Source organism: Cnephaeus nilssonii (genome assembly GCF_951640355.1).
Source record: "Cnephaeus nilssonii genome assembly, chromosome: 5".
Taxonomy (NCBI): domain Eukaryota; kingdom Metazoa; phylum Chordata; class Mammalia; order Chiroptera; family Vespertilionidae; genus Cnephaeus; species Cnephaeus nilssonii.
The window spans coordinates 52,187,622-52,201,391 of NC_137076.1; the positions used below are offsets into that span (position 1 = coordinate 52,187,622).

The window sequence follows — 13,770 nt, forward strand, 5'->3', positions numbered from 1 at the left end:
GTTGTTCTTTAAATAGCTTAGGTTTTGAGACAGTGTCCCTGGTTTATTAAAGTTGGTCTGTGTCTTCAGCCGGGTAGACTTAATTTGAAAAGGATAGTGCAACTAGAAATAGGAAAAGATTTCAATTGAAGTCAAGGTATAAACTATGACTGGTAGGTAGTCCATTTATTCTCTGACAAGCTAGGTACCACTGATTTTAGAGGTATTCATTTATAATTAGTTTCTTCAGATAGCCCAGAAGGGGTTAGAGGAAAGAGGAAGGTCAACTTTTCTTTTCTTTCTTTTTTTTTTTTTTTTTTAATCCTGAGTTCTCTGAGACCTCTAATAAAAGAAAGGGCTTATGGGTCCATTCCTAACGGTTGGATTTTCTTTTTCTTAGAGTAGGGGATTTCTTTTTTAAAGGAACTTTCCTTTGAAGTAAGCTAATTTTTTATTTAGAAAACTAACTTCTTCTAGATACACATGTGTATTGTTTCTGAAGATAGGGATTAATTTAAGAGCTGAGAGTAGAAGATTTTTTAAAAAGATAATAGACTATAGAATATAATTTCCAAGAGGAGATCCTAGATGTAGGTTTTTATAAAATTTTAGATTATTTCATTTATGTTACAAAGTAAAAGACATTACACAACTTAATATCTTAGTTATAAAGGTAAACATATTTATTTTTTAAATTATGATAATACTTTATACAGTATTTAGAATTATTTCCTAGCAAAAATCATTTATTACCATGTCAGAGAATATTAAAATGTAATAAGTCTAAATAGTATTTCCTTTTTCTGAAGAATTTCTAAATACTTAAATAACTACAGGCACACAGTTTACTTGTAATAAAGAATGTTAATGGGGAGGGTAGGAGTTAATTAACTAGACCCTTAATAATGGGCCTTTCTAGTCCAAGGAATCTTATAATTGCCTCTGAAGCTAGTTGTGTAGCAAGTCGCAAGATGAAATATCTAGATTTGTGTAGTAGTCATTTTAAGAAAAAGGTTGACTTCAGGCAAACTTTGGTACCTTTATTATGTAAAATGCCTTTTTAATGATAAGCGATACATATTGTCAAAATAATTTTGGAGATAGAGGTTCAGTGCCTCCTATTTACATAAGATTAAATTAACAATAAGGCTAAGACTCTTCAATGAGCACAGTTTTTACTCCCTTTGGAGAAATTAACCTTTAGGCAAACTTTATACACGTAGTAGTAGTAGTAGTAGTAGTAGTAGTAGTAGTAGTAGTTTGTTAATCTTAAAAATATATTCCTATAATTACTAAGGATTATTGAAGTGTGTGGTAATTTTCTTGAAAACTGAAATGAATGAATTGGAAAAGCATAGTGGATATTTTCATTAAATCTTAATATAAGAAGTTATACAGGTTGAAAAATAACTTAGTGCATATTTTCTGTAAATGTTATATATTCCAGACTGGCTTACTTTATTGTAAATCCCCCAAAGGCTATTTAATATCCCTCTCTTAGGGACTGCCCATTTTGTACCATTCAGCTACTTGCAAAATCTGGTCAGTCTGTGCCAGGACTGCAATAGGTTAAGTTAGTGAAAATAGCCTGTTTGGCTTCTGTTGGGAAGACCCGATGAAAATATGTTCCATTTTCAAAATGTTTCTGAAAGGACTTATTTGTGGAAACGATGCTTGCCATTTCAAACTCTTGAAAAAGGCAGGTTTTACAAAATACAAAAATGATCTCCTGAAAGTTTGAAAGGGTGGAGGGGGCTGCCGTGTGGGGGCGGTCTCATTTGCTGCCCACATCCTCCCTCTGTTCAGTGCCTTGTGTGCTCACGGGTTCCCTGGAGCGGATCACCATATAATTGATGTGCAGTCTGCATTGCTGAATCCTGGACTGCACCATTCTGTGTTCAAGGGAAGATGTAATCTGATCCCTCTGCTGCTGAGGGAGGAATCTGTTCAGTCAAGGCTTTGACAGGGCATAGTCTCCTCCAATAATCTTCTCGGTTCTCTCTCATTATTCCCTCGAGTTCTCCTCAGTCAAGCTGCATGTATGTATGTGTGTCCCGAGGAGCGGTTTGATACTGAGCTGCATTTGCCTTTACTGTGGAGTTTTGTTGCCGGTTCTGCACCCTAATCTTCCTTTTCTGACGTGCCCGAGCATGTCCACATTAGAATCTGTGACATACCTACCTGAAAAAGGTTTATATTGTCAGAGACTGCCAAGCAGCCGGACACACGGGGGCACAGAATCACTGAAGGGGAAAAATACAGAAAACATGGGTTTCTACGGCACGCTAAAAATGATTTTTTACAAAGTAAGTAATCTGTTTTCTTCCTGTGTTGTATGAGTGTGTGTATGTGTGTGTGTGAATGTGTGTGAATGTGTGTCTGCCTGAGAAGGAAAATCTGTATCATCAGAGATGGCTGCAGTATCCTCTAATTTTGGTGGGTGGCTGGATGTCTGATAGTCTGTTTTATATTGTGAATGTAAGCAAATAAGGGAAAGACGTGAGCTGTAAAAAAGCTTTAAAATGAAAAGAGAATGGATATGGAACCTGAGAATTTTGCACTAAAAACATATTCAGACTTTAGAAATGTGGCTCCGTTAAATGCTGACCTGGAAATACTCTACCCTTAGTTGGCTTTTAGTGAACCTTTTGCCTTTAATTTTCCACACCTTAGATCTATATTTTTTTTTCTTTTTTCTTTAGTTGACTCTTTTAAAGTGCAGAATTGCTAGGATATTGGGGATTTGTATTTAAAGAGATCATATTTACTTTCTGTATCCCTTAAAAATTGCAGAATTAATTTTTGGTTCTAAACTCGGTATTTTTCAGTAAACAATATAATATTTAAAAGACTTCTATAGTCATACAAGAACTGCTTTATTTTATAAAATATTCTAAAGATAAAAACCATTTCTCAGTGGTTCCCTTGATATCTATATTGGCCATTTTTATTAATTGAAGATTTTCTAAGATGGAAATAAAGTTTGCTTTTAGTGGCAAATGGCATTTGCACCAATGTATTTACAAGATATCTAGGGAAGTTCTGAAAGCCAGTATTCCAAACTTAATTAGAATTCATATCAAAGTTTTTCATAATAATTTTAAAAATAAGAATCTGTGGAAGTTATTTAAAAAAAACACACTAGAATTTTGAAGTAAAATGTACTTACTGACCTTCCTGATGGATGGATACATTTGGGTGTATGTGTACGTGTCTGTAATTTATATCCATGCAAACACGTGACTACGTATATATTAAATCCTTTATACTTATTTTTTATTTTTATTAAAATTCGTTGGAGAAAGAAAATAATGGTTTTTGAGAAGAAGCACATTAAAACAATGTAATGAGTACAGAAAGTTCTAAAGGGTTGAAATGAGACCGCTTCCATTTATTTCAAGCCAGTATTTCATGAACTAAGGTATACATTGTAGATGAGCTTATACTCTCACCTCTAGCCCCTAATATTGTAAGATTGTTCCTGTGTTTTGCAAGACTTTCTTCATGATGATAAAAACATAGTCTTTATTATTCAGAGTGTGGTTCAGAGAGATTTTTAGAGTCATGTTGGTCCTCTTTAGTATTTACTGTGTAGCATATGTGTTATGATGTCCCCACGTGAGGCAATAGGTAAGAAAATAAGGCTGCTGCAAAGCAAGGGTTTTCACCTTATTATGCAAGTAAGAGCTAGCTATCGCTCTGGGGTTTTTCTCCTTGTAATTTTCAGTAATATAGTAATTAATTAGCAGACACACATCTGAGAGGGGTTGTTGAAATACAAAAAGTTGAATCCTATCACATCTTATTTCCTGGTTTTATGATATATGTATAGTTTGATTACCTAAGTTAACCGATAGTGAAATATAAAAAATAAATATTTCAGTATTGACAAAATGCAGTTTTGAATACATTTACAGTATTACATAAATATAGCATAATGAAATACGTTAAAGCTATAATTGTTGGATATACCTTACAAAGATGGATAACTCATTCTTTTTAAGTCTTTTTGTTGCTTTTCAAATTAAAATGTTTGTCTTGAGTATCTGTCCATAGAACTATATTCTGTATGAATATCAATTGATGGCTTTTCCCCACCTTTATTATAAGATCTCCAGATTTCTCTTATTATGGACTTACTTTTTTGCTGTCCTCATTGCCCATATTCATTGCTTTATGTCTTATTATTACTTTTTAAGATCTTTTTATTTGCCTTGCTCTCTTTACCTTTTATAATATGTGTTTTAAATGTAGTTACTGTTACTTTCATTTTGAAATTTTGAATTTTGTTTATCTTTCTTAAAATATGTTTTTAAAGGAAAATGCATATCAGTAAGAAAGGCATGTTAAATATTGTTCTTTTCTGTGTGTATTAACATGACATTTTCCTCTATGTTGGTTCTTAAACCGGAAAACATGAAAGGTATGTTGCTCTTAAGGAATATATATAATGGATATCTATTTTTAAAACCTCATACACTGTTCTCTGGACAAAATATTAGGTGGAAAATTCACATTTCCAGTCTTGTAAAGAGTAGAAAAAAGTAGAACTAAAGAAGAAACTGTGAAACATTTATGTTTTATAATATTTAACTATTCCTAATTAACATTTTAGGCATATGAACATTTAAGATACTTATTAAAATTTGTTAGTTGGACCGGTGATTTAAAAAAAAATCTTATTTGTTTTACCTTATAGATGAAAAGAAAGTTGGACCATGGTTCTGAGGTCCGCTCGTTTTCTTTGGGAAAGAAACCATGCAAAGTCTCAGAATATCCAAGGTAATATTAAGTATAATAATTGAATCTCTCATGATTCTCATGTTTCTTTAAAGAGTTGATGATTGTAAAAGCATTTCTTTCCATTTGTTCTCATAAAATGTCACTCGTATTGTTGACTGTCTAATACATTTTGAGATCATTGAAAATTGGTAAATACCTTATTTTAAATAAGGAGAAAAATGTTTACCACGATAGCTTTATATTTTTTACAAATACATTGAAGTAAGACACAAGCAGAAGTTCTCTTGTCAACAAAATTTTTAAATCACAATTTTTCAGGAATTCGAAAAAGTATACCCATAAATATGAGCAAATGTATCTTGTTACTATAGCAACAACTGTTCTAGGGAGTATATTTATATATGCAAAATAGAAGATACATTTATTAGCAGTGAAATAAGCCTCACAATTACTAACTAAATCATATTTCACGAAATTACTGTGTTAGAAATCCCCTTTTATTTGCTTGGTAGGTCTTGTGTTTTTAACACATACATTTCTACACCAGTAGAATAGTTTCCATAACAACTAAATACAATTGTAGTCTTGTTTCCTGCACCATTCCATCATTTTTGGATTTTGCATCAGTATAAAACTTCCCACTCTCACGCTAATTAGGCTAAGTTAAGCACAATATCTATTACCCAGCCAATTAAAAATGGCTTTGGATGTCACTTGGAGTGTGGTATTTTAAAATTTAAATGACAAAAGTATCTTAAAAACTTTTTTTGGTCTTTTTTTTTCCTTCATAATTGTCAGTTCTTCAGATAACTGAAAGTTAGCTATAGAAACCATAAGAACTCATGATGGTGACATTACTTTTTCCCTAAATATTTTTATTTAGAGTTGTTTTTATTCTATAAGCTGCAGTAAAATTTTTATTCTATAAGCTGTTAACTTTGCCTCAGACATAAGTTTTTGTGATTGAACATTGTTAACAGATTGCATTTTCTTTTTTTCAGAGAAAACAGCTTATATTTTTATATAATTCAGTTGTGGAATATATTTCTTTCAAAAGCTTCTTTGTGAAATCTAGAAATGATAATAATTAGAATAGTTTTATATACAAAAAATGCAAGGATGATACAGAAAAGAAAAATAAAGCTCTCTCTTAGTTATTCAGGAAATGCTTTTAGTATCATTTTCTCATGTTAACTGTCCCCTTCCCTTTACTTAACCCTTTGCCTTTTGACAATTTGACTGTGTTTTGGTATTTCCACCAGAGGGTGTGGAGTGATGTAGAGATAAGTGAAACTACTCACTTCATTTTTGCTTTTTCCTTCTAGTCTTGATAAAGTATTTCTCGGATGAGAAAGTTGAGAGTAATGTTAAAAATGTGCTATTTAAAAAAATGTATATTCCAGATAATCATATAATTTTTGACCTTTTATTAATATGGCTGATACCAGGGCAAAGGTATTAAATTGTTCAGTTATTTTTAAGGCAGCTTATAAATGAACGCTGACTTTTTACTACAGAACACATTTTAGTTAAATTTGTCTTTAGTTGTTTATTTTTATATTGAGAAAGCACCTGAAAAGGTGAGAGTTTTATTTTTAGCCTTTTAACATATAATATTATTAAAGCAAACCTATCTTTTTGGAAATGTCAGTATATATTTGATATTTTAAAAATTTTTGACAGATTTTCTAGTAATAAGATGAAAAAAATTTCCATCATTTTTATTAGAAAATGTAAGTTATAATCACTATTTAAAAATTGTTTCATTTCAGAGAAGAAAATAGAGCATATCTGTGAAATTTGGTAGAAGAAAAAAAATAGATTTAATTGTTGAATGTTAGAAATTGTCATAGATGTATAATGTTATAAGATTTAAAGGTGGTAGATTTTTCTGTAAAATCTGTGACTGAGATACATTTTTTTAAAACAAAATAATAAGATATGCTGGCTGGCAAAGCATTGGGGAGAGATGTTTTATTAGTAGTTTATCAGAGCTTGATATTCAACTATTAGGGTACAATATGTATGTTCTTTGGATTTAAAATACTATTATTATAGCTCAATAAATTGAAGATTTATTGTACAAATATAACTACTTAACTAAATCTTTCTTTTTTTAACTATCTCTAAGAGATGTTTAGTATTTACCATGAGTTTAAATAATTTAGTTATTGAAACTAGAAAGTAAAGTTTAATATATTAATAACAATTATCACTATATTTTTTCTAATTAGTCATTTTTAGGAGAGTTGGACAACTTTGGAGATTGATAATCTAGTCTTAACTCCTCATTTTACTAATTAATGATAGAATTGAATTTCGGGTGTTTTAAAAACTGGCTCAAAGTTTATTGGATAAAACTGTTTGGATGATTTAATTTAATTTTGCATATAATACGTTTTCAACACCTGTTTTGAGTAAATACATTTCTAATCAAGGTTTGCGCCTTTCAAATATTATTTAAACTAAGCTTTATAAATTACAAAAATGAAAGGGAAATATACAAATGTTATAAACAATTTAGAAGGCATCTGGGGCAAACTCAAGGAACATTGTGACTAGTGAATGTCCAAAACATTTGGACATACTATTTCTACATTTGAATTTTTTAAAGTATTTGTAAGTCTCACATCCCTTTTTATATAGGAAATTTTAACTTTTATTTAATGATGTCACTAAAGATCAGTCAAAAGAGAAGTGGAACCTGTATCTTATAAGGAAATATTTTAACATTACTTGTATGTATCAACAACTTGTAGTTTTGCCATACAGATTCTGTCACTTGGTTGCAATTAGCATTGCTGGGATAATAACAGGTGGTTATGTAGGAGGGAGGAAACTTACTCTAAGAATAGAAGAATAGATTTTATGTATCCTTGCTCTCTGGGAATAAGCAAATAAAAATAATAATTTGATTAATGTTTGAAATATGCCAGATCATAATTCTTATTAAATTTGAGTTTGTTAATCTTAATAAATATCTGTCTTTACTTTTACCCTTATATTTTTTGTAGTACCACTGGGCTTGTACCATGTTCAGCAACACCAACAACTTTTGGAGATCTGAGAGCAGCCAATGGCCAAGGGCAACAACGTCGCCGAATTACATCTGTCCAACCACCTACAGGCCTCCAGGAATGGCTGAAAATGTTTCAGGTGACATGTCTAAACACAGTACTTGAAATCCTTCACTTAATTGCTGCAAAAAAAATAAGAGATCATTCAGCCATGAAAAGCAATTGTTACAGGCTACACCTTAGATGAACCTTGAAAACATTATGCTAAGTAAAAGAAGCCAGACACAGAAAGCCACATATTGTATGTTATATTCCAGAACAGGCAAATCCATAGAAACAGAGAGTAGATTGAGTGATTACTAGGCTATGGTGGAGGGGAGGTAGAAAGTAGACTAACTGCTAATTGTACAAGTTTTTTGGGGGGTGATGGGAGTGTTCTGGAATTGGATAGTAGTGATGTTTGCACAGCAAGATGGCTGTGCTGGGAACCACTGAAGGGTACATTTAAAATAGTGGATTTTATGTTATGTGAAGAATATCTCAATTTAAAAATGCTATTAAAATAGGGAAGCTCATTTTAATTTTTAAGTGAATTAGTGAGGAGAGTTCAGTGCTTATTTTATGGTGGTGTGCATTCCCGAATCTTCCTTTATTCCTTTTTAGGTAATAAGACCTTTCTTCCTTCTCCTCTTTAGTTTGGGTTTCTGGTATCACTAAATGTATTTGTGTTCTAAACTGCATTGATTGGAAGTTACTAGTAAGCATTTAGGAGTAATGTGAAGAACAGTGTTCCTCTACCTAGTAGCCTCCGAGAGTTGATGCAGCTTCTTTTCACTATGCCATGCTTGTGTGTGGCTCACTGAGCTCAAACTCTGATGACTACATTTTAGTAGCATTTAAATTCTTCGAAAGTTTACCGGGATGATTAGCTACAACCAAACCTTGAAAATTATGAATTTTACAACTCATGATAGTGATATTAAATTGATTTCTCTCTTCTTCCAGTGAGATTATGCATATAAATGACATATTTAGCAAAATCGTTGGCATGGATTAAACACTTGCGTAATTATTCTTTTAGATAGTAAATAATATAAATTATGTTAAGTGAAGCTATCTGTGATATTGGCCACCATTCTAATGTAAAATGAATATATTTTCTTACCTAGCTCGATTGGTGGTATTTTATGAATGCATAAGGGAATAATAGTTGAAAAGAGGATACTTTATTTGACATTTCAGATTTTTAAGATGTCCATTTATGTAAATCCTAATATTTTAAATACCTGAGCAAAAACTAAATAAATGTCCCAATTTTTTTTCTTCAACAGCTAGAAAACTCACTTGAAGCAATGTTGCTTTCAAATGGATTTTAAAAAATTGTTTTTTACCCTTCAGATGATTTCAGAAAAAGTAGGATAACCCTCCCATTCAACCACCCACCCCCGCCTGTTGGTACGGAAAAGTTATAGCAGTGGTTCTTGACAGGGGGCAGATTTTCCCATGGCTGACACAAATTCAGTTGTTACAACTGCAGGCATGAGGTTGCTGGCATCTAGTGGGTAGAAGGAATTTAAGGAGCAGCCACCCACAACAGAGTTATCCCTCCCCAAATGTTAATATTGCTGATATTGAGAATCTATGGTTAGAGGAATGAAAAATGTATTTTATTGTTTTAACAATATTATGAACCACTACAATTATAAACAATTGTGGTGTGTGGTTTAGTGTTTTTCTTTTTCATTTTCGTAGTCATTTATTGATTACATTTATCTTCCCCCAAGGTTTATCCTTCCCCCTCCTTCCAGGATCGTGATTTAAACTTTTTTTAAAAAATTTTTTTCATATGTATACCCTCAGAGTTTAATTTTTGTTGTTTGCATCCTTTTCAAAAGAAAGTTATCCATCAATAAGAGGTGAAAATAGAACTCAGACATTAATATAATCTTAAAGAAATACTTTAAAGATTTTTACTGTGTCTGATTAACAGACAAAATGGGAATATGGTGTGTGTAGTTATATATATACCTGCACACACATGCAGTGTGAGCAACACAGCACTTGAGAGCAGTGCAAAAACTGATGTCATCAAATTTTTATAAGTAACAACATGATCAAAAATTATCATTAGTGTAGATAGCCTCCAAATAGTTATTTTATATGAAGAACTTTATTTCTTACGAGAAGGTAGTCCAGAGTGAGATTTAAAATGAGTATGGGTCCATTTTTTCCAATATTCCAAAATATTCTTTGCTAGCCATTTAGGCTTCCCCTCCCTAATTTTTAATGGAACTTTCTCAAATACTGGTCTATATACTAGGGAACATTTGTGCATTATTTTGCAATGGACTGTTTTAGGAAGTCCTTTGTACAGTATTTGCTTGTTTAGATAGCTCAGGCTTTATTTAATGAAATGTCCACATTGCCACATACTGTATGTCAGCAAATCTGAGATACAGACGATTGTTAGATGCATCGCAACTTCAAAATGTTAATATTTTTTTAAAAGCTTGTTTCTTAGAATTAATGAGACTCAGTAAACTAAAGAATATAAGACTACCTTTTGTTCAGTAAAAAGGCCCATTTGATCGCTTTTTATATGAGAAGTAGATGCAGTGAAGAAAACTTGTTCTTAGTTAATAGGAATCACATGTAGAATTGTCCCTGTAGGTATCGTACTATTTTATTTTCAGATAAATATTCTGTAGCAAAGATATCCACTCGCAACCAAAGGTCAACTAGACAGATAGATAAGGACCTTGTCTGTCTCTGACACCCAGAGCCTCATTGTTGTTCACTGCCCTTTATTTTCAAGGCTGATGCCAAAGTAACTAGAAATGAATCACTTGCCTAAGGACTTAAAATGCTTTAATGCCTAACTTGCAGAGAGATACGATTTCATAGTAAGGTGGGGGAGTCATGCGTTGACCTGTGTTGGATAGTTGAGGGATAATTAGACTGGCATGATTTCTACAGACATGCTATGGGGGCATTTAATGATGACTTTTCTGTTGCATAACAAGTAAAATGGGAGAGTTTGTCCCCTCACTGTTCTGTTATTGCTCCTACGGCAGTGATACAGCATTGTTTTGGTCCAGTTCCATCTATTCTGACAAAGTACTCTGTACTCAATTTATAAATTGAATGAGAACAAATGACACACCATTTTGGATAAAGGGAAATTGAAACAGAATGCCACTGCAAAATAGCAGTGCAAATTAAAAACAAAACAAAAAAAACTCAGAAATTTTGTACTGTTTGAATGTTCAGTAGCCATTGATTCTGCTTGCTTTGGCAGCCAGATTGATGCTTTACAATGTTAATTTTGGGGAAAAGAAAAAAAAATTGTGGTGTTGTTTATGTCATTTGGGTGTTAATAAGTGGTTTTTCACTTGAAAATTTTAGCCTAGGTAAAGATACCAATAACGTCAACATTCTCTTATGTTGAAATTTATGTTCAAAGGCATCCTGATAGAATGAGAAGCACATATGATTTAGAAGAAAAGCTCTTAGTACAAATTCTGGCTTTGCCTCTTAATAACTGAGTCATTTTGTTGATATTATATAACCACTCTTGCCTTTATTTTTATCCTCTGAAGAATAGATATAACACTAAAAATTGTCAAAAGGGAGAAAACATGTAAATGTGCTTAAGCTATACTTGGAAATACAGTGGAGAATCAACAAAGATTAGTTTCCTCTCTTGGTCAATAAATAGCTATTGTGAGCCTCAGTTTTCTGAGGTCTAAATGGGGCTGTTAACATTCTCTTCATAGGGATGCCATTAACTTAACATTATTAGCATTATTTTAATCAAAGTATATTTGCATTGCATTAAAACTGTAAATATATTTTGAAAATACCTGTTATATACTAAAAATACTGTTTAAAATGATAAAGTAGAAAACACTTCTGTGTTTTGAAATTAAAAGTAGAGTAAAAACTATTCTATTGAAGGATTTAATCAAGTTTCATGGTAACATTTAGAACTTGTGCATACACTTTCTAACTTATTTATTTAGATCTTTTTTAACAGTCAGCAAAATACTAAAGCAGGAAATGAATTCAGTATTACTTTGCAATTGTACTTGAAACAGTATGATCAAGAAACCTTGTTGTGTGAGGAGGAGTTAAAAAGGCCAGAGAAAAGTGAAGGAAAAATATTGTATGTAACATTTTGTAGAATTTCGTATAAAAAATAGGATCAAGCTGATTCTTGGTATTTTCAGAAAACAAAACCTGGATCATATTCTTTGAGTCAGAGTTTGATGTAAGTTGAAGTTAACAATTAGAACTGACCCACGGTAGAATGGGAAATAGTAAGCACTCCACTCCAAGAACTAGAAACATAATGATAACCATCTGCTGGAGGAACTAGCAAAGGGAGTTCACTCCAGTACTGTCCAAAGTCATAAAATATGTATCTGATTGGATGCTAAGGGTCATCCAGGTGTTATTAGTCAGTTTCACTGCTGGTGTGTGAATCCTCTGCATCAATCCTGGATGAATTATTTAAAACATAAAATGTCCTCAGCCTCACCTTGACCACTGGATCAGACGCTTTGATGGTGGGTTGTAGGACTCTATGATTCTTGCATTCCTCAACCAGCATTTGCGAACCACTGGTCTGGACCAAGCTCCTCATTATACAGGTGGGGTCTCTGGGACTCAGACTAATTATGAGACTTCCAAGTAGTTCCATAGTGAGTTTGCTGGTGAAACCCAGGCCCCTGATTATAGTTCAGTGCTCCTTCTATTCTTCTCTGCTACCTGTATTCTCTAATTACCTGAAATAAAATATCACTTACATGGGGAATTTTCAAGTCAGCATTTGCAGTTTAGTCCATAAATTAAATTTTGTGTCTCGTGAACCTTTCTGAATTTGGAATGTTTTTCCTGTCCCCTCTAATATGTTTCCACATAACTTTACCATGAAAGACCAAAGGAAGATATTTTTTCTTTTCCAGGATAACTACTTTTCAGAACAAAAATAAAATAATTATTATCAGACTTATCCAACACTTTTGCAGATAAAGAAACTTTCCTAAGGCTGCAGAGATTAAATGGTAACTTAATTAGTGACAGTGTCTCCTCCAAAAGTTGGATTTTCTAACCCCCAATTCACTATTCCTCATTAAAGGTTGGTGTGGGTTGTTATTTTATTTTAATATAGGTATTAACTGCAGCGTTTTCAAATTAATACATATTTCCCCTTTCTGCTTAACATATATGTATACAAAACTTGCACCCAGTCTTGGAAGTAGACTAAGCAAGCAAGTTCTAGTAATACCATCAAATATAAAGGATAGAAATGTTCCAGAGAGAGTTGAGATAGTGTTGGTGCAGTATTTCTTGACTTTGGGAATTCATTCATTGATCCAACAAATATTTATTGAGTACCTGTTAGATACTAGGCCCTACTCTGGATCTGGGCTACAATAGTTAACAAAGAAGATCCTCCCCATCCCTCACCACCACCACCCCCCCCCCCCAAAAAAAAAACCAACAAAAAACAGTTTTGCAGAACATTGTAGTCAGGAGGGCAATGGGTTGGTATCTTGGAACTGGTTTGCAGTCTTAACCTTTTGCACTCGAAGAGTGTGACTCGACACGGTTAGCATTAGAATAAAGGAATCGAGAAAAAAGCAAGTGAGTGCAAAGGGTTAAAGAGGTTGCCCAGAGAAGGACATATAGAGCATGCCACGTGGGTATCCAAGGGAATAATGTCCTAGGGAACAGCACGTGAAAAGGCTCTGACGCAGAGCATGCTTGGTATGTTTGAGGCGCAGAAAGCGTGTTTATGACTAAAGTAGAGTAGGAAAAGGAATAGGAAATTACAACCTTGTAGGCTAACCCGACTTTGGGTTTTGCTTTGAGTGAAGTGGGTCTGGAGGGTTTTAAGCAGAAGAGTGAGTGCCTTTTAGCAGTGCCACTGACCACTTCCTGGAGGTTAGAACAAGGAGGGCAAAGGTGGGAAGCTGGGAGGCCAGGTAAGAGGTTTTAGGTATAATCCAGGTGAGAGATAATAGTT

At 33.0% G+C, this 13,770-nt stretch overlaps 1 protein-coding gene across 7 annotated transcripts in view; it reads left to right on the forward strand.

Moving 5' to 3' along the window:
- Positions 1-13,770, forward strand: part of FBXW7 (F-box and WD repeat domain containing 7) — a 171,996-nt gene that overhangs the window by 140,249 nt on the left and 17,977 nt on the right. For 6 of the 7 annotated variants that reach the window (XM_079770885.1, XM_079770884.1, XM_079770886.1 and 3 more), the window contains 2 exons: positions 4,679-4,761; positions 7,737-7,878. In XM_079770885.1, the coding sequence (XP_079627011.1) occupies positions 4,679-4,761; positions 7,737-7,878 (225 nt within the window). Of the gene's footprint in view, positions 1-1,726; positions 2,286-4,678; positions 4,762-7,736; positions 7,879-13,770 lie in introns of those variants that run through there. The other variant, XM_079770889.1, reaches the window with a different exon arrangement.